Raw genomic sequence first — 24,087 nt, forward strand, 5'->3', positions numbered from 1 at the left:
TCATGAAGGAGGCTTTACTCTTCTCCAATTTACTGACATTCTTCTACAGCAAAATAATGCCTAGGAACCAAGTGCACAAAAACATCAGTTGGAATAAATGATTAGTTCTGACTCTTGTGGTGGACATTGAGCCAGGTGAGTGTGAAACCCTTACCAAAATATGATCTTCGAGGCCAAACAATGTTTTTCCTCATGCATACCTCATTATGTCAGGTATATTTGCTTACTCTGGGTCAAGCTACCCCAAATTTTCATAATTCTTTAAAAAGTTTTTATTTTGTCAAGATTTCTCTAAAAAGAGAGAATACATGCCCTGGCCGGTTTGGCTCAGTGGATGGGGCGTTGGCCTGCGGATTGAAGGGTCCCGGGTTCGATTCTGGTCAAGGGCATATGCCTTGGTTGCGGGCACATCCCCAGTAGAGGGTGTGCAGGAGACAGCTGATCGATGTTTCTCTCTCATCGATGTTTCTAACTCTCTATCCCTCTCCCTCCCTCTCTGTAAAAAGTCAATAAAATATTAAAAAAATAAAATAAAAAGAGAATACAAAAATCACACAAGTTCAACAGTTAAGCAGATATATTTTGGTGTTTCATTTTTATTGTGCGAATGCATAGCATGCAAATGTGTTTTATTAGCTTCAATTTTCTCCCAGTAGGAACTTCCAAATCCAAATTAAAATTAAATAGATTCACCAGAAGTCTTTAATCAAAGATATTATTTCTGCTGGGATTTCTTGATTCTCATATTACGGATTGATTTCATGGGGGAGGAAATAGAAACTAAAATTCTGAGAGGAAAAAAACAGAATTCTTTTGCTATATTTGATGTGGCTCTTGGCTATTATCAAATTGAGTTTAATCAGTTATATACTGAAATACAGGTTTTGAGCTGACACTACTCTCTCTGCTGCCTCCTTCTATTGGAACTGTACTCCACTTAGGTTTCTCCTTTCTTTGGTCTCTGTCTACCAATTCTAAATATAGGACTCAGTGCATATTTATGACAGAAAAAAAGTCATTCATTTTTAGAGGATGTTGGTCCTTGGAACAAACTGAGAGTAAAAAATGTTGCGAGAGAACTTTAGTCGTGCCCTTTACTGCAATGCAAAGGCTAGACTTCATCCATCTATACTCTGCCTTACACAGTGCCCAATAGAGGCTGGGTAAAAGTAGGTTTACAGCTGTAATACGCATACATGATACAGTAATTAACAAATAATAGAAGAATAAACACGTGTCTTATCCTCACAACTGTAAACCTACATTTGCCAACCTCTGTCTGTATTCATTCAGTGTTACTGGTAATAAGAGAAACTGGCACTTAGTTTAAACATTGACAGGTAGAATATAATGTAATCTTTTGGATAATATGCTAAATTAAAGGTTTGAAACAATCTTAACCCAATAGATTCTTGTTTTAATGACCTTTGAAACCAATAGGATAATCTCCTGCTAAGTGTTCGGGATATGGGCTTCCCTGTTAGTGGGTCTTTGACATGATTCATTCAGGAAACATGCAAGATGTGAATCTCATACGATGCCATGCCCAGGCTGCCCTCATGGAGCTGTAGAACTTGTGTCGTCAAAGCACACATGACGTCTGATCAAATTAGAGAACTGCCAGGCTCTCTCAGGTGGTAGGAAAAAGCAGTTGTAGAGATCGCTCAGTGCTTCCCCACCATGTAGGCTACCAGAGGCCCGAAGGCTATTATCAAAAAGGATGATTTGGAGAATCTTGAATTATTCCATGGACTTGAAGACCAAAAATCTAGCGAGGCTACTTGGTGAGGTTGTGACAGACCAGCATTTAAACTGGCTCTTGGTCACCCAGAGATTATGGGGGTCCCAAAATGATCACTTGGTTCCAAGTCGTAGGTATAATCAGTCTTCAAGAATCTGGGAGAGTACCAGTTCGTTATAGCATTTAGATTGGACAAACCCCAAAGATGACTCTAATAAAGACTCAGCTGATGACATATCTTCCTGATATTTATTTTTTTTGGTTTTCTTATGAGAGGAGTTCATTGTGTGCTCCTAGTGCCCCTCATCTTGCAGAGTTAGACAGACGGACTGTGGAATGTGCAGTTTTCCTCCTGCCACACTTCTTCTATGACATCCTTTTGATGTTCAGTTAATTGGCCACATGGATGGTTCTTGCAAGCTCACACACTGGTCCAGGGTGGCTGTCACCCCCCAGGCACACCTACTAGACGTGTTTTGCCTCGCCACTTCCAAGCCACTGCTCTTCAGCCAACCACTGAGGAGTCTGTGATTTTCTCATGAAAATTAAAAAGCTAAAACTCAAACAAAACCTTTAAATAATAGAGAATGGAAATGGTAACTCTCAGAGGGACATAGAGACAGAAATGTGCTTATAATGAATTCCCAGAATCCTGTGTTGGTCTTCTGGCTACTAAGAGGTACCAAATCTAGAGAACTTCTCTTTGGATTAGCTCTATTCTCTTTCCTGGGGCTAATTTGAGAATTGAAAGGGGGGGGGTGGGTAAACAAGGTCTGGCTTGGAAGGGACACAGCTTTCAGGCTTTCATTTGGAGCAAACAAGGCATTAACAGCAGCTCCCCCGGGGCAGTTGTTGCTGAATATGTAGAAGCCAGGCACGTTTCCAACCCCAGAGTCTGTCCCCCCATTGATAAGTCTCCTTTTATTAAATGAATTTTAATTCCTTAATAATTAGACCTTCCATAGGAGGAGATGAGGATCCTGATAGTCTGGCAAAGAGGCTAGAGGGCAAAGCAGAAGAATGTGCCATTTCCAGATTAGAATTTCAACGAAGGGATAGGCCCCCATTAGAGCATGTGGGTGGAGGAGAGGTCTCCCTGAAGGCGGAGAATCTTGGCATAAACCTGGGCTGTGAAATGCTTTACTTCCACTTTTGCTTAAAAAGCAAAATAGTTTCGAATTAAGTGACTCAGAGAGCAGAGTGCATGTTGAGGAGAGTCAAACTTTCCGACTGTCAGGATCGGATGGGAAGATTTCTCCTAGTCCGTGTGGTGCATGGGTGGAGGGAGACTATTGTTCTTAGGATTTTAATTCTAACACATTGGCTGTCCCTGCAGACTTAGCAGCTTTCATTCATTGCCATGGTGATTTTTTACCCCATTTGTTTAGCATCACAAAGGAAAACCCCAAATGAAAAATGTTGGCTGCTTTTGTCATTAACGTTTCCACTGCCCTAGTGACAGCCAACAGTGTGGTTGTCCCTTGCTCCTGTGGAAATGCGCATCGGCCAGAACCCGATGGATGGCTGCGGTCTGTGCCCAGGCTGTCCCAGATGGGCGGGGGCTGGCTCTGAGACGCTGATAACTTTGTTCCTGGGGACAGTGATTTGAAGGGAGGATGGGGAAATCTCATTCTGCATGTACATCCCTGGTCCACAGTTTAAATTTATGGGGCTTAGATAAAATTGTCATGGATGCATTAGGCATAGGTTTGCTCTCCATGCCATTGCTTTTCAAATGAAAGGCTTGATGGGTTGCCATTTATGTAGCCTCAGCTGTTCGTTTTACTTTTCATGAAGAAATCCCTGTTTTCTCCCTCTCCTTCTGCCTCCCTAACTATTGCTGTCTTTCCTAGAACCCCCATTGTTTAGGGTCTGGGATATTTTCCTAAACTAGTTAATTTACCAGTAATACATTTTTTTCACCCAACATGTACTTGATGGAGAATTATATGCCATGTATATAATTCACAGTACAGAATAAAATAGACCCAGCCCTGTTTTTGTGAAATTTATAGATTAGCTGGGATGATGGCTAGCAAATTAATTTTCTAGTTAATTGATTACAATTGAAATAAGTGCAATAAAGGAGATATACAGGAACAATTGGTTCTGTCTGTGTCTGAAGACGTGTCTCTGAGGAAGGGAGGGTTCCAATACTGTGTTGGCACTATTAAACCCCAGGTATTCAAGCACTTTGTTATTGAAGAGCTGAAAATAAAATATTCTCTCCTTGCATGGGCAGTTAGTAAATGTTCTAGAAAAAGAATTGTGCTTATAGCTGTTTAACAAGCCTTGAGCAACATTTAACAAAAATAACATATATAAATAGACACTAATATATGAATCCGTTTATAGTTCAGATCAGTATTGGAGAATAACTGAAGGATCTCTTACAGAAATCAAAATAAACAGGGTGAGACCCATTTCTCTATGGTACGCTCATCATGGCTATACATCACCTTCTCACAGCGCCTAATGCTTACTATACAACTATAATCAGGAGAGTTGGCGTCAATAAAATCTGAGGCTGAAGCTTAGACTTTGACTGACTGTTAGTCACTTATAAAATTTGAATTACAAGTATCTGTGTTTATCATTTCTAGGACAGGGGATAAATGGAGCTGCAATGTGTGTCTGACTTTCCCATATGTAAAACCGCATGTTCTTTTATGTGAATGGCTCCTGAACTGATCCTGATCCTCACTAATCCCTGGATGTGCAGATAGTGTGTAAACTGTAGGCTGGTTGACATGGGATGCTTCCAGCAAGTCCAGGTATTTCCAAATCTGAAGCAGGCATAGCATCCTGGGCCAGGCTAGTGTGAGGGCAGAGACCTTGACTACAAGTCATTCTTAAAAACAGCCTTTGACAAGGTCAACAATGAAAGACTTCCATGCCTGGCTGGTGTTGCTAAGTGGTTGAGCATTCACCTATGAACCAGGAGATCATGGTTTGATTCATGGTCAGGGCACATCCCCAGGTTACGGGCTCGAACCTCAGTGGGGGTTGTCCAGGAGGCAACCCCTCAATGATTCTCTCATCATTGGTGTTTCTATTTCTCTCTTCCTCTCCCTTCCTCTCTGAAATCAATAATATAAAGACCTCCATGAAAGCACTAAAAAATGTTTGTGTGCTATTTTTAATAGTACAGTACTACAGGTTGAAGCTTGCCTATAAGACAATCTAGAGATAAAGTTCTTATTAAATAACCGTTTTTACCCAGTGCTGTGCTGATATACTTGGAGCAGGAGTGGGGAGGTACTGATATATAAAAGAAATTCCTCTTGAGATATGTTCTCTTAGGTTGGGGAAATAAGGTGTTTCAGGAAGTGTAATAATTCAGTCCCGAAGCTTACTTCCTGAAACATTCATGCATAATGTAAACCTTTGAATCAGTTTTGCTCCCATTCGAGTCCCATCTGTAACGTGAAGACAGTAATACTGAAAGAGCTGTTGTGAGGAGTAAATGAGGCTGTTGATAAAGGAGTTTAGACTAGAGGAAAAGATAACACTGAGGCCTTGTGCACACCCACCCAGCTGGTTAAATGGTAAAGCGGGGAAGTGACCCCAAGTAATCTGGCACCTAGGAATGTGCATCCCCAAATGCCACAAAATATGCTGGAGAGCGAGGAGATGTATTCAAACATAATTATCAACATTTGCATGTCTGCAATGTAGATTTAAATATTTAGAGTCACATCGAACCTTGATAAATATTTAAGTATTTCTTTATTTTAGTAGATATTTGATATACTCTGTGTACATAAAATACCAAAAAATACACATATATAAACATATAAATAGTTATCGGACTTTTATTTATACACTCAACTGTGTCATGCTATCTGTGAGTGATATAGACATTCAAAGGGTTGAGAGATGATCTCTAGTAGCAAGCCTAGGGACATGGACATTTTTTGACTCAGTATCTTAAGAATGACTACAGTTTTGATAGGTAGATATATTAGGAGAGAGGGTATACCTCTTTGGAAGAAATATCATGAGAATTAAGTCAAGAGGAAGTCATGTTTAGGGCATAGGATGGTCCACTAGATTGGAGAATTATTTTGCAAGAGTTAGAGAGATGAGCCAAGACGGTACATTGTGCTAGATTCTTGGGTAACAGAATTAGGGGTATAAGATAATATTAAAAAAATGTTTTGGAGCATCAGAATTTCCTGAGTGAAACAAAAACTTGGGTGATGTAGGAACACTGATTTTTTGACATTGTTTGAATGGATTTGGGTAAGAAAAGAGTAGGGATAGGAAGACCATTGTGCTGTGATCACAGGGGTTCAGATGAGATCTAATGAGCCTGAACCCGGCTGTTCTCATACACAGTCAGGCACTTGTTGAGCAGGTAACTATTTTTCATGAGGATCTAGTTAAAATTATACCTTTATCTACCTATGGATAAAGCACAGGAATTGTTCGCATTGCATTAGAGCATTAAATGACTCTTCTGACGACACTGCATTTCATTCTTATGAGTTACAGTGAGTTTAGTGTTCATTACCGGGTGCTCATACTTATGCCGTGAAAATATAGTACTAACTTGATAGCCTATAACTTCTCCTTTTAATACTATTGCTGGTTTGTACAACATTGGGAGATGTGAATGCTACAATTCAGCACAATATTGGGAGCATTAATTCTAGCCATATAGAGCCTCATAAACTTAGAATTGCTTTTTGATGTGCAGGGTTTCCTTTGTACATTCAAAAAGAAAAAGCTACAGAATCATACTTATAATTTCTCACTCTGTTAAATAATCAATTATTTGAAGTTTTCAAACATTACATTGATAAATTTTAAATAGGCATTTCTGACCCCTGTTTATTAAGGTCTGAAATCAGCATAGAATGCATATTGAATAAGCATGTGGAATAGTATCTGATCTCATTAAGTTTAATTATATTAATACATAATTTTGTGTCATGTATGATTCTTTAATTAGAAGTTTACAGAAAGGAACCAATTGTTGAGTATCATTTTGAATTACCTTTTCATTTTATGTTTTATTCTATTTCTAGAAATTTGCAAGTGAACATTTTGAATACCACCAGCATTCAGATGTAAAATAGATATTTAGAGTTTTATCTAACATGCATAACTTATATAGGACCATACATCTGAATATGCAAAAGTATTCAGATATTTCCTTAACTTACCAATGTTGTATAGAATATGTAACTTGTATATGTAAGTACATTATTCCCAACTACATTTCCTTAGTTACAAAATTAAATGTTAGGGATGGAGACCACATGAAATTGTGATGTCTTGACCTAGACCATTTTGCCTTTGCCCTTTTCACTCCAGCAAAATATTCATCATATTGTAGGGAAAGTTAGGTTTGTGAAAATCAATAAATCCAAAATAAAACCAACAGTATTTAAAATGGAATATAATGGAATTTATTATCGACTAAATATTAACTAAATAAATTTAAACCTGAACCTAGCAAATTTTGAGTTAGTTAAAATAAATCTAAAAAATAAAAATTACATAAAATATGATCAGCAAAACTGAATGTGAACCCCAAATTGATATATGAATAAAAATTTATCTGAAATGCACATACAATGAAAAAGTTTTGAGTAAGATTAAAATGAAAATAGAAATATTGTAATATAATTGTGACGATTAGCACATGAATCAATGAATTAGGATTATTTAATTGAGGTTACTCTAAAAATAAAGTTCATCTATCAGTAATAGCACAGTCCATGTAATAATGTTTATTTGCAATTATAAAAATAGTTCTTATGGTCAAAGCTTTAGGGTCACAATTATCCATCTGTTCAAAAAAGGGGTTTCAGAGGGCAGGATTACAGCATCATCTACCCTTTCACATTATAACATCACGACGACGAAGGAGGCTTCTCTAGCAATGCTTGTGCTCAGGGACTGCCAGTTGATTGGTTTATTTTTTTATTGTTTTTTTACTTTCCCCTACATTTTCTTTTTTTAAGTTCTCTATTGTTGAAATTATTACATATGTCCCTCCTTTTCCCCCATTGACCCCCCTAGCTTTAGCATTTTTTCTCTACACCACAACCCTAACTGACAAATACGGATGCGTATTTGCCTTAAGCCGTTAGTTAGCCCATCGCAGTTTGTTCTCTGTTACTATAATCGGTGGTTAATATCGCCCATTTTTTTCTTGAAGCTGCCCTCGGTTATGCCATGTGGCCAGTTCATCATAATCCCATATTTAGTAGTTCTTTGTTCAAAGCAGGATGATGGGATGAGCACAGGACCCGGATCAAAAAGAAGCAAGTCTCATTTGCAGTATTACCACGTAACCACTGGGAATTTATTTGTGGAATTTCACTTTTCTTCACCTCCATTTCCTAATGTATAAAATGAGGATGATCTTGTCTGCTCTGTTTATTTTACAAGGCTGTTCTATTAACCAATCACAACAGAACAGTAAACTTCTAGAGGTTAATGGCCACATCATTATCAGATTTTAGCCCCAGAAACTATTGCAGTGCCAGGCACCTACTGTGGTAAAATGAGAAAGCAAATGAGATGAAATATGAGAAAATACTTTGTAACATACAGTTTTCTATGCACAATACAAATGCGATGATTTCTATTGGTGCTGTCGCATCTCCTCTGAAAGCTGTACCCTTCCTTGGTTTTTCCCACAGGACCTCTGAGGTTTCTCTCCCAGACGGAGTCTGTCACGGCCTTCACGGGAGACACCGTGTTACTCAAGTGTGAAGTCATTGGGGAGCCCATGCCCACGATCCACTGGCAGAAAAACCAGCAGGATGTGGCTCCGGTCCCGGGCGACTCCCGGGTGGTGGTCTTGCCCTCTGGCGCCCTGCAGATCAGCAGACTTCAGCCTGGGGACACGGGGATCTACCGGTGCACAGCACGCAATCCAGCCAGCTCCAGGACAGGAAATGAAGCCGAAGTCAGGATCTTATCAGGTACTGCAGTACTCTCTCTCTCTCTTTTAAATATATTCTTATTGAATTCAGAGAGGAAGGGAGAGGGAGTGGAGATGGAAACATCAATGATGAGAGAATCCTGCACACTCGACATGTGGGATGGAGCCCACAACACGGGCATGTGGTCTGGTTGGGAATCAGACCATGACCTCCTGGTTCATAGGTCTACGCTCAACCACTGAGCCCTGCCGACTGGGCTGATGGTGTTCTTTATTCTTTCTAGGATTATTCTCTAGAGTAGCATAAACAACCACTTTTCCTTTAACAAATAGTTTATATTTGTTTTAAGTTCCTTATTGTGTATTGGGGTTTTGTTTTATATTTTCTCTTTCGCTTCTTCTTTGAGCCATTAGATGAAGGTACCCCAAAAGCGTTTCCTATTTGTCTATGTCTTGTAGCTGAAGTTTCCAGAGAAACAGATATTTTCCTTATATTTGGCTACATTCATTCATTCAGTCATTCCATAAATATATGAGTGTTTCTTTGAGCAAAGCCCATTGCTAAGCATTTTTATGTATTTTTAAAATTTTTCTCTAGTAACATTTTTTAAACATGAAGGTGATGCTTAATGAGGTTAAGAATCTTCCCCAAGTTAACATTAAACATATATTTACTCATCCATTCATCCACTTGTTTTTGAGAAGCATTGTGCTAAGTACTAGGGATATATAATGACTAAGACTGACATGGAACCTGGTTTATTAGAGTTCCGGGTGGCATGGACATACACATAATTACACTGAAGAGTGATTGATATTATGATGAGAAAAACTGTTCCTCTCCTCTTATCTCTTTTTCTCTTCTCTGGCAACGCTCTAAAACTCTAGGCTCATTCTCCTCTCCAAAATAATCAGAGATTGGATTGGCTATTCTCTAGGATCTTGTCTCTTCCGATTACTACTACTATTAAATACCTATGTAATATCTACTTTCTCATTTAGTCTCACTTGTAAGGTTTAGTTAGACTTGTGAGACTCACCAGAAAGGCACATACTTGAGAAACCATGACAGACTTCTATCAAAGTATTGATGTTGGCCCTTGTCTCTTCTCTCTGTGTGTAGTTATCACAGATCCTTCAGCTGTGTGGATGGTCACACTCCTGTCATCCCAAAAGCAAACAGGGAGGCAGGGGAGAGTGGTGGGAGGAAGAGATCAACCAATGAACTCATATGCGTATATGCATAGCCCATAGATACAGACAATAGGATGGTGAAGGCTTGCGGGGAGGGGGCAAAGGGCAATGGGGGAATAAAAAGGGACATGTAATACTTTCAACAATAAAGATTTATATTAAAAAGTGAACTGGCAATTTGATGAAAGTCGCAGGTTCTTTAATAAGGGCATATCTAAAACCTCTTCTAATTCTTTTGTGTAATCTTTTCCCCATTATTCACAGAAATACTGACTTAAATGTATCAGTGACCATCAGCAACACTGTTACCTTCCATCTGCTAGGGAGTGAAAGATGCAAATTTAGCATTTATTCCAAAAACATACATGCATTTGTTTAGGTATCCATTATATACGTACAAATTTTAAATATTTATACTCACATATCCTGAATAATGCATCTGTTAAGTCTATCACATGGGAGGCTTAGGTACACTACATAGAAAATTGGCAAGAATATGTTTGACTATCTTAATATGACTGAGAGGTTATTTCCCTGTAGTATGAAGGCATATAGTTGGACTAATTAAATATTAAATCTGAAATGGAAAGTTTTGAAAGTCACGGAGATATTATCATCAAATCACCATTTACCTTTATTTGTTCACTTTGTAAATCTGTGCAGGTTTGCATTGTAATCCATGGAGGTTTATTTAAAGCCAAATTTCATGTTGTTAATTTGGCAAAATCAAGAATATGTTGGTATACTTTGGAGGTGTCTGGTTTTTTTCTTACCTGAATGGAAACTGAAAATTTTTGAATTCATTACATTTAATGAGAACTTTCCTCCAAGTTCTATTTGAATAATATTAACTTCAAAAAGGAGTTATGAGCAAAGGTAATAAATACACACCACATTCACACCCACACACACATGTTACTGTCATACTTGAATAAGGTTGTCTCATTTCTATTGATCACATAAAGGGGCTGCTGAAGGGACGCGTGTTTGTCCATTTATTCTTAAGTATGCAAGTTGGTTTAGAGGTCAAATATACAGAGCCACAAGTACAAAAATGAGTAAGAGAATGAGTGACTGAATGGTTAAGCCTAGCTCCTCTTACTTGCCACTTATGGTTCTCTCATTTTCAAGATCATGATTATTTTTTTCTGAATCAACTTCCAATTTCCAGTTTAAGGAAGTATCAATTTGAGGGAGTGATAAATTACATACATATATTGCCCATTCTAAACACTTTCTTAATCCATTATGATAAAGTCCATTACAACAGAAACCTGTCATATTATTAACATGATTTAGGAGCATTAAAGTGGAACCTGAATGGTTACCACTCTTCAAAATATGTATTCTTCCATGGTCATTTAAGTACCATGTCGAGTGAGGAAGTTGACTATATTTCTTTAGTTTGACATGTAAATGCTAATCAGAAGTTGCATGTACAACACTTGTTTTTACCACAGTTCATATAGAGAGTATTCAAATTGTATGTATGTGTATATAGACAGTTATCTACTTCTAAATAATATAGATGTTATTGTACTTATTCAAAGTTATGTGAAATACATTTCAAGTTGCCACTTTTATATAGCAGGTGTCTAATATTACACAGTAATTGAGATCTATTGAATTAAGATTTTAAAAATCAAATAGCTGTTTTGAAATGCTGTCTTTCAACAACAATTTTGGTTTATTCACTGAATAAATAAATAAATACTTTATTCAAAAACTTTTAAGTGGATCTTATATACTTGGCATGATGCTGGTTGCTAGGAAGACAAAGTTGGAAGACTGCCCTCAGACAGCTATTGTCTAGTGGGGGACATAGAAAAACCAGCATGGGCTGTGCTATGAAAGACTAAAGCACACACTGTCATTATGATACATAAGATAAAAACACCAGTGTGTCAATCTTGGAGAACAAGTGGTAGCTAGGCCAAGAGATGTATATACATCAGGAATAAAAGAGCATTTATAAGAAAACCATAGAGGAACGAGAAATAAAGACTTTTCGGATAACTTAACTGCACACATACTGTTTAACATGATCATAGGGCATAGGAAGGGTTGAAGGAGAATGAGTTACAAGTAGCACAAGTAAAGAAAATAAATGGAATAAAGGAAGATATGGTAGAATGTGTGGCAGTAATCCTTCAAAGACTTGACCAAAAGCTGCTACTAAAGTGGTATCACAAGGGATTCAGGAATGAATATGGGTGGTGAGATTTTAGGGCAGGTCTTGGAAACATGTTAGATGTGATCTATGAAGGAGGGGATGGAGTTCAGGCTCAATGGAAGCTGAGTAGTGACATTTTCACTGAGATTGGGATTGGGGTAGTGGTGCATTGTGCACAAAATAAATTGCAAAGTTTTAAAGGAGATTTTTTCATAACTTAATATTTTCCAGATTCAATGAATATTTGTTTCATTCAATGGTAGGAAAATTGGTAACGAACTCAGTTTTTTGATTAATGTTTTAAGATAGAAGTTAGACTTTTGCTTCTGAGGAATTGTACATTTTTAGCACATTAAGTTAGTATTAAAGCACAAAGAACTTTTTTGAAATATTGATAACAATACACTAAGAGCTGAGATGCTTTAAAATATCTTATTGTATGCGGTGGAGATTGTATGAGTGTATGAGGGGCTGAAGTGGCCATTGAGACTGTCAAGTCCACTTCACTCAGCTCTCATTACTCCTGAGTGCCAAGTAGTACATTGGATTGCTGAAATATAAATCTGCTTTGGACACGAGGTTGAATAAAATAACTGGCCCATACTCTTATTTCAGTTTTCATAATGGCCTAATTGAATTGAACAATTTGTAATTCAATATATTATTCATCCACTTAACTACAATTAGATGACCCTGGGCCCTGGGTAGCCATGAACTAAATATCTGTATAATTAGAGTCATTGGCTTTGATGGAATAAAATTGGGCTAAAGTATATTTCAAATAATTTTTTCTCCATAATATTTATTTTTATTGAAATAAGTTTTAACAAAAACCATTCCCAAAATCATATTATTTAAGTAGAAAAATTATGGTTTTTAGCTTAAAAAATAGTTTCATTATTTTGGTCATCACTAAGAATGACTACTAATTCAATGGGTGCATTAAGATTTCTGGTTTGACTAAATATTGCTTATATTGCAAAATTAAATCTATTTTACTATCATTTGTTTTTACAATTTCTACAGAATAATGATCTGGAGGGGACAACAAAAATGATGCATACTTTGTTTTTAAATTTACCATCATGCCAGCTAGCTAATTCGTATAGCTATATGACTATATAAGGCAGGAGAGGGTAAATTCAGGAAAAAATATTTAGTTCCAAATCAACACAGACAAGGAATAAGTAAATTTGAGGTGGAAAATTTGGAAAGTCTTTATAGAGATGTTTACTTTTCTAGATCATCAGGGGAGAAACATTTATGGAAAGATGGCAGCAGATGATAAGTCTAGAATGAAAGGTTGAACCTACATTCTGAAAAGCCTTGAATCCAATCCCAATCAACTAGATTTAGTTCTGTTCATTTTATTAACAGTTGCAAATTCTTAAAGGTTTTTGAGCAATGGATACCTTAAACATGTATATGGATAAACAGAAACAACAAAGTGAAGAGCAAATAAGATTAACATATTAACTTGTTTTATATACCATACTTAATGTTTTTACTACACTGAAGGATTTTCCCATTGTCCGCTTTCTTTTTGTAGGCTATTTTCTTTTAATACATTTTTATTGACTTTAGAGAGGAAAGAAGAGAGAGAGAGAGAGAGAAATAGAAACATCAGTGATGAGAGAGAATCATTGATCGGCTGCCTCCTGCATGCTCCACACTGAGGATCGAGCCTGCAACCTGGGAATGTGTCCTGACCGGGAATGGAACTGTGACTTGCTGGTTCATAGGTTGACACTCAACCACTGAGCCATGCCGGTCGGGCAAGAACACTATTATATCATGCTATAAACTAGGTATTTTAGCTTTTCATAGATCTAAGTTGAATAAGATGGTTTTGTGAAGTCCACGTTTCCTATATGTTACATAGATTTACTCCAGATGGCATGAAGGGGTCAGCAGTTGGACTGTTATAATTCATGAAATCAGTTCACATTAAGTCACTCTTGATCAATTAATGAATATTTAAAATTCGCAATTTGAACTATTATTATATGTTGTTAAAATCATGGAGTCTCACACCAGACTCAGTACAAATCTTAGTTTTAAAACTTGCTACTAATGCAATTTAGGGCAAGTAATTTAATCTAAGTCTTTATCTTGTAAAATATAGAGAATAGTATACATTTTATAGGATGGTTATGCGATCTTAATTTAATAGGCCAAGTACAACGCCTGGAATTAAGTCCTCGGTAGCTATTATAATTACTTTGGCATTCTAGAAATTCCAGTCCTAAAGAATTTGATTCTCCTGTCAAGATTATTTCTCTGATAATGAATTACCTGATTTTGATTCTAGATCTCTAAGTATTCATTTATCTACTGGTATTTACTTATGCTATTTATCGATAGTACTAATTTAGGCATTTCCCTTTTACATCTATTAGAAGTCAGAGTCTCCTGAAACTACTTCTTCTCTAGTAACTCACTGTTACATGATTTCCACCCTCACTCTCCATCAATATCATTTCTTTTGCTATATAAAATAACGCTAGAGGCCTGGCTTGAAAATAGGCGTAAGAAGATAAATTCAAGACTTCTGGTATTTGAACTTTATTAGGCATTACCAATTCATTTAATCCTCTAAAACTGTTAAGTTTCTTTATCTGTTAACCAGCCTCACTACCAATGATCTCATTTATTGTTTCATTCCACAATCATCCCCAAATCCATCTTCATGATCCTAGTGTTTAAGAGTTCAAGTTTGCTAGACAAACTCTAGTTACTGAAAACCAGAAGGCCATGCTGACACGTAACAACTAAAGACCAAAACACAGTATCATCAAATATGAGACGGTACTACGTTTAGATTAATTTTAAAACAATAGTTTTAACTTGATTTATGTTGTCACAAAAGCACACCCAAAGAAGATAGGGTAGCTTTTATTGCATACAATTGACCACACGTAAGCTGACCAAGTTCCATGTAACAGTGTGTCCTTGCTCCTCCCAGATGATAACTTAGTTTGCCCTTTGGTAACCAGGGCCTGGCACAGCACGGAAGCTGATGCATAATCGTGCCATGTGGGAATTCGTTACTGTAGATCAGGTCTTTTAACCGGCATGAGATAACCAGTGTTTCACATGACATTGATGAAACAATCTAATATGTTAGTAAACATAAGCTGGCTTACATGGATAAATAGATAATTTCTGTTTAGTGTTTGAATTAAAAAAATAAGTCTTCAAATAGACTTTCCAGTGCTATTTTGGGGGACATCAACAATATACAGCATTCCAAGTTGAAAGTACTTGAACTACTGGGGGGCCTAGTATATTTTTCTTGCATGTCTATAATTCTAATGTCCCTAGTGATCTCTCCCTCACCACCTCATTAGGTTTTCTATTTCATCCTTCTTGACTGATGTTAGATATTGATTATACTATCTTCTCTTAATTCCCATTCTCTGAAGGTTACAAGCACAAACAATATACCTGAAATTGTCCTACACCTGTAGGAATGAAGATTTCTTAGAAAGAAAGGAGAGAGCTTGTCTTTCACCCAGAACCTGTTGAAGTTGGCATATGGTCAGCTCCACATTTACTAGACATGTGACACTTAGCAGCCCGGAGGGGGTGACTGAAGGGTCAGGCAGTCCGCCCTGACTTACACAGAGGCTTTCTCTGAAGGCGCGTAGAAGCCAAACCTATACCCAGTGAATGCAGAGGTCACAAAGATGAATGAGCGAGCCTGTGCACCTTCCTCTTCTGGTCTTGTTTTACATCAATTTATTCCTGGAACATAAAAAAAAAAAAAAAAAAAAAAACAAAACAAAAAAAAACAAAAAAAAAACCACTGTGTCATGATATACAGGCATACCTTTATTGATTCTTTATATAAAAAAGGGAGTTAGAATAAAAAATCTACTACTTTTCTGGAATGTTTTAAATGTAATTTTACACATTTGTATAAATTATGAAGATTTCTGGGTTCTCTAAATTAATTTTGACACATCACAATAGCAACATTTGTTTTCTGGGATTCGACTGTCAGCTGTAAAATTTAGAAACAAAAATCTATAAATGAAAAAATCACTTCCTTCAGGCATGCTGCTGATAGACTCAAAATGTGCCTGTGAGACAGAAGGGATTTGGCCATATGCCAGTGATAAGAATAGATGCTCTCCTTTCTTCCTCCAAACTCTAACTACAATTAGCAGTGTGTGTGTGTGTATATGCGTGTGTGCGTGTGTGTGTGTGCGTATGTGTGTGTGCGTGCGCGTGCACGCACGGGCACATGGAAAAAGAAAGAGGAAATATGAACAGATGTAGGAGTATGTACAGACAAGGAATGTCATATTTAGTTCTGAATTGGTGTAAATGAGGAAGGAAAGTAACAGAATCATAGATGATGAATAACAGCTCCTGGGAAATAGCTCCCTTTTCCCGCTCTGTTCAGAGCTCCTTTGCTTTTGGCCACATGGAGGTTTTTGTTTGGTGTTAAATAAATTTTGATTCCAGTGATCAGGCTGGTTTTAATGAAAGACACTCTAAACAGAATTAGGAGGCATTTCATGGAATGTTTCACTCGGAGCACACGGCACAGTCCCAGAGCACTGCAATGCAGGGAGGATCACAATAACACGAGTCATAATCTCTTTGCTGTTGGAGGGTCTTGCCTTCAATTTGTAAAAATCCAACACCTCAGGTAAGGTATGCTACATGGCACCTACTGTGTGTGAAGACACATAGCACCTGTTGCATTTCCTAGAAGAAAACTAGATGGGGCTGCCAAAAAGCCAGCAGGTGAGCAAGCAGTAGGTTAGCTTGAAATCCAGGAAACTCGGTCTGCGAAGTTAAATTAATTTGTGACTCTTATGCCTGGGAAGAAATCGAAGAGAATCTCCTATTGGAGTGGGCAGTATCCTTTCATTTCCAATCAGAAAACAAAAAGGGTTTGTGTTAGGAAAGCATATGAATCAAAGCAAGTACTGGTTATTTTAAGGAAGACAGTTATTAAGCTGTGCAAATCAGTATTATGTTCTTGCTGACTCAGATGCCAACAGTCCATAATTAAATTTCTCTCTGCCTCAGTTATTCTTTAGACCCAGCCATGTAAGTTTAGTAACATTATTTAGGGACACGGCCCCATTAAGAGAAAGTCACTGCCATCACAGGGTGTGCCTGCATTCCACACCTACTGTCTCAGAATATTATAGTTACCTTTCACTCTAACACATACCCCAGCTTGGATCATTTATACAGTCATCCTGTTCTCTTCCTTTGAGGGAAGACAAAAATGTGTGGTCCCAAGGCATTTGGGAAACCCTGTGAAAGCAAGGAGCCAGCTGTAGCCTCACAGACTCAATGAACTTGGCCAGTGTAATGTCCAATGGAAAGTAGTTTTCAGGGATTACAATGCCTCTAAACAGAACATGCTCTCTGCCTTCATGGTGTGCCTTCCTGGGGCCTCTTTAGGACATGGGCCCTGAAGACAGTGAGTTTTTATTTCTGAAGAGTGGGTAAATGTGCCAAGTAATATGACCTAAGATGTTTCTTAACTTTAATAATCTATTGCTCAAAGACAGGGATTGGACATACTAAAGTTTTGTATGGCCTAAATGCAAAATAATGATGTTGTTGATGATTTTGATGAGAAGGAGGAAGAAGAAGAAGGGGAGGAGGATGAAATAAGTTTAGTTTATCAATTTCTACTTGAAACATGTAAAACTCTCCCCTCATTGAAAGGAAATAGGCTCCGTGAATGTGTCCGAAGAAAAGCTAATTTGTTGAGACGAGTCTACATCAGTTCTCAGTGTGTGGCCCTATGGCATTTCTTGAGAAGATTATAGATCTGTGAGGTGAAACTTACTTTCAAGATAATATTTTGTGTGTTTTTTCCTATGTTGACTTAAGAATGTCTTTGATGAAGCAGTAAAAAATATTAATTATATTAATGCCTCCATCCTTAAAAACACATCTTTTGAATAGTCTGCATATCAAAACATGAAGGATATGAAGATACAATGGTTTTTGAGGGATAAACACTTCTGTGGACATTTGAGTTTCAAGCTGAATTAGCTGCCTTATTCCCCCCACGGACACCATTTTTACTTGAGAGGCCAGTCAACAGAAAAACTGGAGCTATGCAGACTAGGGTATTAGTCAAGACGTTTTCTCAAAAATGAATGAAGTGGGCCAGTCAGTTCAAGGAAAATAGCATTAGCTTCCAAGGATGAATTCGAGCTTTTAGGCTAAATTAGAAATTTGGAAATCTGGTGTCCACTCCTAGGAACTTGACAGCTTCGCAACATTTCGAGGCCTTTTGATGGATTGGTGGTGATGGTAGCAGATGAGGTTTTGTGGTAGTCTATGATGCAATGTTTCAGCATTTGGAAGATCTGTCTAACTCAGTGTACCATTCCAAATTACTATTGATTGATGTGCCAAAATCATGCATGGGTAAAAGATGTTTTCAAAGTGCAAGAGAGACCAATGGGTTTTTATATAGTATAGCATAAAATGGTTATCAATATGGTGACAGATTCCATATAAAAACAAACTCTCAAGAAATTAGGGAATTGAGTTTTGGTTTAGAGGTAAAGGATAAAATTTACTATTATCTGAAGACACTATTAAAATGTACTTCTCTTTTCCAACTGCATATCTGTTTGAAGTCAGTTATTTTTGTGTAATTCAACCAAATCAACATATCAGGGCAAAGTGTAGGAAGTAACACAATAATCTAGTTACTAGTATTTCCTATTAAACCACTCATTTAAATATTTTTAAAAGTGCAAGGTAGGGAAAAAGTAGGTTTATAGTTGTTCATGTGGAAAATAATACAATAATTAATAGATAATGTAAAGATAAACTCTGTGTTTGTGTACGCCCAGCTGTGAACCTACTTTTGTGCCACCCTGTATAAAGTACTACCACTCTTCTCACTAATATTTTTTTTGTTTTGGAAAATAGAGGGTTTTTTTAAAAAAAAAGTATTATTTATTTTAGAGAGAGAGAAAGGGAGAGAGAGAGAGAAAGAGAAATATCAATGTGAGAGAGAAACATTGATCTGTTATCTATAAGTTTCTGCTCCCCACCAGGAATCAAACCTGCAAGCATTCTGGTGTACAGGACGATGCTCCAACCAACTGAGCCCCCTGGCTAGAACAAGGGTGTTTTTTTCTTATATTCTTATTTTTGGCAAGGGGTAAATAAATATTTAATAAATAAATATTTTTAAAAGATCTCATTTTTAAAATGGCGAATATGTGTAGCTATAACCTGTATAAGCAAAAAAGTTTGGGGTCCTCAATCAATTTCAATAGTACACATGGTTCCTGAGGTCAAACAGTTTGAGATATACTTTCACATTATTCATTTTCCTACTGATTGCAGATCAGTCCTCTCTAACTCAGATAACAGAGTAAGCTGAAGTGGGCCAAATATTCCATTTAATGAGTTAGAAAGAAAGAAACTTCAGGCCTCTTGAGGCCTTGACTCCAGAAGTCAGAGTGTAATTCCCACCATCATCTATTGGTCAAAGCAAGACCCAGGGCCAGGCCTGATCTAAATCATAAGGAGACAGACCTTTGACTCTGGAATGGAGGACTCGAACAATCTGTGATTACAGTTAATCTATTGCCATGTTGTGAATCATATGAACTGTTTCCTATTGAAAACATTTCTATTAGCTTTTTTTTTACTTAAAACTTTCATAGTTTATTAGATTAGAGAAATATCTTTGGAGAAGTGAAACCAAATTTCTCTGCCCAAAGGTAACATTTTCTTCTGACACCACACACAAGAATAAACCCAAAATGTATTAAAGGCTTAAATGTTAGACGTGAAACCATAAAAATCCTAAAGGAAAACATAGGCAGTAAAATCTCAGACATTTCTAGCAGCAATATTTTTTCTGATATACCTCTTTAGACAAGGAAAACAAAAGAAAAAATAAACGGGACTTCATCAAACTAAAAAGGTTTTACACAGCTAAGGAAACCATCAACTGAATAAAAAGACAACCCACTCAATGGGAGACCATATCCGCCAATAATACATCTTATAAGGAGTGAATACCCAAGATTTATAAAGAGCTTATGTAGTAGAAGGTGCATTGGGTGAAGTGGAAGGGTGCAGGAACACTTTATTTATTTTGAGTCTCAGTCTCTGTAAAGTTGTTAAAAATTAAAAATAAACACAAGGCTTAGAAAGAGCCAAACATCTATATATATAAAACCCTAAGCGACCGAATGACCAGTGGACTGGTTGCTATGATGTGCACTGACCACCAGGGAGCAGATGCTCAGCACAGGAGCTTCCCCCGGTGGTCAGTGTGCTCCCACAGCCAACCTCCTGTGGCTGGCCAACCTCCTGCAGTCCCTACCCTACCCCTGGCCAGCCGCCCCTCCCCCCCGCCCCCCCCCCCCCCCCCCCCCCCCCGCCTACCCCCTAATTGGCCCCAATCACTGGCCAGGATGAGGGACCTACCTGTGCATGATTTCGTGCACCAGGCCTCTAGTATTATTATGAAAAACAAACTTTAGTGTAACTTCCTTTGAGAAGACAGCAGCTATTTTCTCATACCTTCTATATTCTAATTCTCTGCACCTGTGTGTTATTTAACATAATTCTAACATGTTTGCTTATCCTATTTCCCAATCCACAGAAGCAATAAACAAAGCAGAAAGAAGTGGAAGAGATATTAGAGGCAGGCAAACTGCATCTATGGAAAGTTTGGAGCCATAACATTTAGCACAGTCACTGATAATATTGTCTTGTTCTCTAATAATGACAAAGCAACAAGGCCTGTGGCCCAGAGGAGTGCCTTGTATTCTCACGATTTTCCCTTTGCCTTATACCATGAGGTCGTCAACGGCTAAGAGTATTTTTAATATCATAATTCTAGAAACTAAGGACGGAAAAACTCTTTTAGGAATTCATTTCATAACTTTTATTGGCATCTGTCCATTGTTCGGTCCTTCATTTCCATCACGGTGTCTTGCTAGGAACAAAAATGATCGAGCTACATTATTTACCTTTGCAATGTTTTTCGTAAAATATATGATCCTATGGCCCAGTCAGCAAGTGTCAACCTATGAACCAGGAGGTCATGGTTTGATTCCAGGACACATGCCCTGGTTGAGGGCTTGATCCCCAGTGTGGGGTGTGCAGGAGGCAGCCAATCAATGACTCTCTCATCATTGATGTTTCTATCTCTCTCTCTCTCTCACTCTCCCTTTCTCTCTGAAATAAATAACAATATGTTTGTTTGTTTTTTAAATGTGACCCTGTGTTTTCCCTCCACAGACCCAGGATTGCATAGGCAGCTTTATTTCCTGCAAAGACCCTTCAATGTGGTAGCCATTGAAGGAAAGGACGCTGTCCTGGAGTGCTGTGTGTCCGGCTATCCTCCCCCGAGCTTCACCTGGTTACGAGGAGAGGAAGTCGTCCAACTCCGGTATTGTAAATTTAGGACTTCTGTGAAGTATATGCTACTGTTTATCTTGCTCTAGCTTGATATAGATACCTACAAATATTAGGGTCTTTTTTAAAAAAAATACATTTTATTGATTTTTTACAGAGAGGAAGGGAGAGGAATATAAAATTAGAAACGTCAATGAGAGAGAAACATCAATCAGCTGCCTCCTGCACACCCACTCCTGGGGACATGCCTGCAACCAAGGTACATGCCCTTGACCAGAATCGAACCTGGGACCCTTCAGTCCTCAGGCTGATGTTCTATCCACTGAGCCAAACCGGTTAGGGCAGGGTCTTTGATAATAATTGAATATTTTTCCACATTCCTTGACATACAGTATCTGAAAGACATTTACCCACTTAGATAAGGGTGAGAAATAGTCAAAATTCATGAGATCAATTCTAAAAGGAAATTTTTAAAGCCAGATTGTCATTGAGATAATTCTTTCCAAAGAGCCTTCTGCAAAGATACTCAGAAGGATCTCATCCTCAGGAAGCATATAGAGAGTGAAATATTTCTTAAGAAACCAACATTTCTTGAATTAAAAATATTACATTCAAATATAGTAGGTTTCTCTAACTTTTGATAGCTCCAATGATCTCTCTCACTATCTTCTCTACAGCGAATATTTCAGATAAGGCAGGAAAAGGACTTGGCTGGGTTTGAATCACTGGACATTAATATTAAGGCATAGTTAGAAAGTAAACTCTTAAATAGAATGGAACACTTAGTCTGAAACATTTTGATTGAATGGGTTTCACTTAAGAAATTAATTTCATTGATTTTGAGGTTTGGCATGCTCCTTTTCAACACATTTATTTTCTATGGTTTGATAGATGCAGAGACAATAAGTTAATCTGTAAATGTCATTTACTTTAAATCCTATATAAAGGAAGGCTAATATGCAAATTGTCTCTCTACCAGGAGTTTGGTGAGGGGGGGAGGGGGGTTGGGCTGGTTGACCAACCTCCCGTGGCCCCTCCCCCCGGCTGGCCACGTCCTCTATTGCCCCCACCCCACCCCAATAAGAGAGGGCTGGCCGGACCCCACCTGTGCATGGATTCATGCACCGGGCCTCTAGTAATTAATAAATGGTATGGTATCACAATTCAGTGGGGCCTTGACTTACAAGTTTAATTCGTTCCGTGATGGAGCTCGTAACTCAAATTACTCCTATGTCCAATCAACAGTGAACGAGTGAGACACGTGATGCTGAGCTGATGTTGTGGCGTTCACTGTGACGTTCGCTGCGCCAACTAGTGGTGGGGTATCTGAAGCTGGCTCGTAACCCAAATTTTAGCTCGCACCTCAAAGCAAAAAATCGGCAGAGAGACGGCTCGTATCTCGAAAAACTCGTTAGTCCGGACACTCGTAAATCAAGGCCCCACTGTACTTCTGAGAATATGAAAGCATGCGGAAACCCTTCCCATCTGCAGAGTATCACAATGTGTTCCCTGAGCATAGCGGGGCATTGCTGGCGCAGTGTGAAAGGGCCTTGTACAAAGGCTGCTAAGTAGGATGGAGGCCACAGGACAATGACCTCCGCGGTGGGGAACAACTTCTCAGGACCGGGCAGCTTTCAAATCCAAAATGAAAGAACTGGCCCAGATTATCTATACATTCTTCGTTGCACTAACATTAGTGCCAGGTTTAATCTACTTCAGTTCTTCAATCACTCCACACAGCCTTCCAATGGGAGTGGTTTACCTTGAAGGAATTTCTCACCAATAACTGCCATACCATCAAGCCCCTATGATACGGAATTTCCTTTCAGTTTTATAATTTGAATTCTCGTGGAGTTCATTTAAACCTTTGAGTACCTTGTTGATAGATGGGTTTGTTTGTTAACGCTCTAATTTCCTATGCTTATGTCTTACAGGTCCAAAAAGTATTCACTATTGGGTGGAAGCAACTTGCTTATCTCCAATGTGACAGATGATGACAGTGGAACTTACACCTGCGTTGTCACATATAAAAATGAGAATATCAGTGCTTCTGCAGAGCTTACCGTCTTGGGTAAGTTAATAGCTTGAAATGAGTTTACATGGTGTCCTTCAAAATATATCACCATGACGCTTCAACTGCTTATTGCCGAATTGCTTCCTATATTTTTTAGTGGAAAATTGCCCTCTCAATACTCCACTTGCAGCCTTGCTCTGCTTTGATTAATTGCATAGGGGTTAAATGCAGTGTTTGAGTACTTGCTCATTGATTAAAATCCAGATTCCTCACACTGTAGTCTATTTATTTCAGTGATTCAACTGAAAACTACCAAAATTATTATTTAACAAATGTGTTAAAGAAATAAATGTGATATTCCAAAATATATTATCTGGGGAAAATAAATGAAGTGAATGAGATAAACTACATGACAAATATGAACCTCAATAGAAAAGTCAGTTGTCATTTGAGATGACAGGGTATCTGAGAGTAAGTTCAGATGTGTTGCTGAAATTGCTTTGTTAAGCTGGAAGGACTGTAGATGTTATCTTGAAAGTGAATCATTAAAATCAAATACATCTAAAGAAAACTTGCATGGCAAGAATCTAATCTAAAGAAATTTAAGGACCACAGATGGGTTCATATTATTCCAAGAGGAAGGGTCACTGGCTATCATTGCAAATTAATAATTCTTATGT

At 37.9% G+C, this 24,087-nt stretch overlaps 1 protein-coding gene across 2 annotated transcripts in view; it reads left to right on the top strand.

Moving 5' to 3' along the window:
* DCC (DCC netrin 1 receptor) overlaps nt 1–24,087 on the top strand; it is a 937,052-nt gene that overhangs the window by 450,341 nt on the left and 462,624 nt on the right. For both annotated transcript variants that reach the window (XM_070421174.1, XM_070421175.1), the window contains exons 3-5: nt 8,401–8,685; nt 21,277–21,427; nt 23,328–23,464. In XM_070421174.1, coding sequence (XP_070277275.1) covers nt 8,401–8,685; nt 21,277–21,427; nt 23,328–23,464 — 573 coding nt within the window. The remainder of the gene's footprint in view (nt 1–8,400; nt 8,686–21,276; nt 21,428–23,327; nt 23,465–24,087) is intronic.

The sequence above is a fragment of the Myotis yumanensis genome, unplaced genomic scaffold (assembly GCF_028538775.1).
Source record: "Myotis yumanensis isolate MYYU_CA2020_CCGP unplaced genomic scaffold, mMyoYum1.0.hap1 SCAF_7, whole genome shotgun sequence".
NCBI classification, from domain to species: Eukaryota; Metazoa; Chordata; class Mammalia; order Chiroptera; family Vespertilionidae; genus Myotis; species Myotis yumanensis.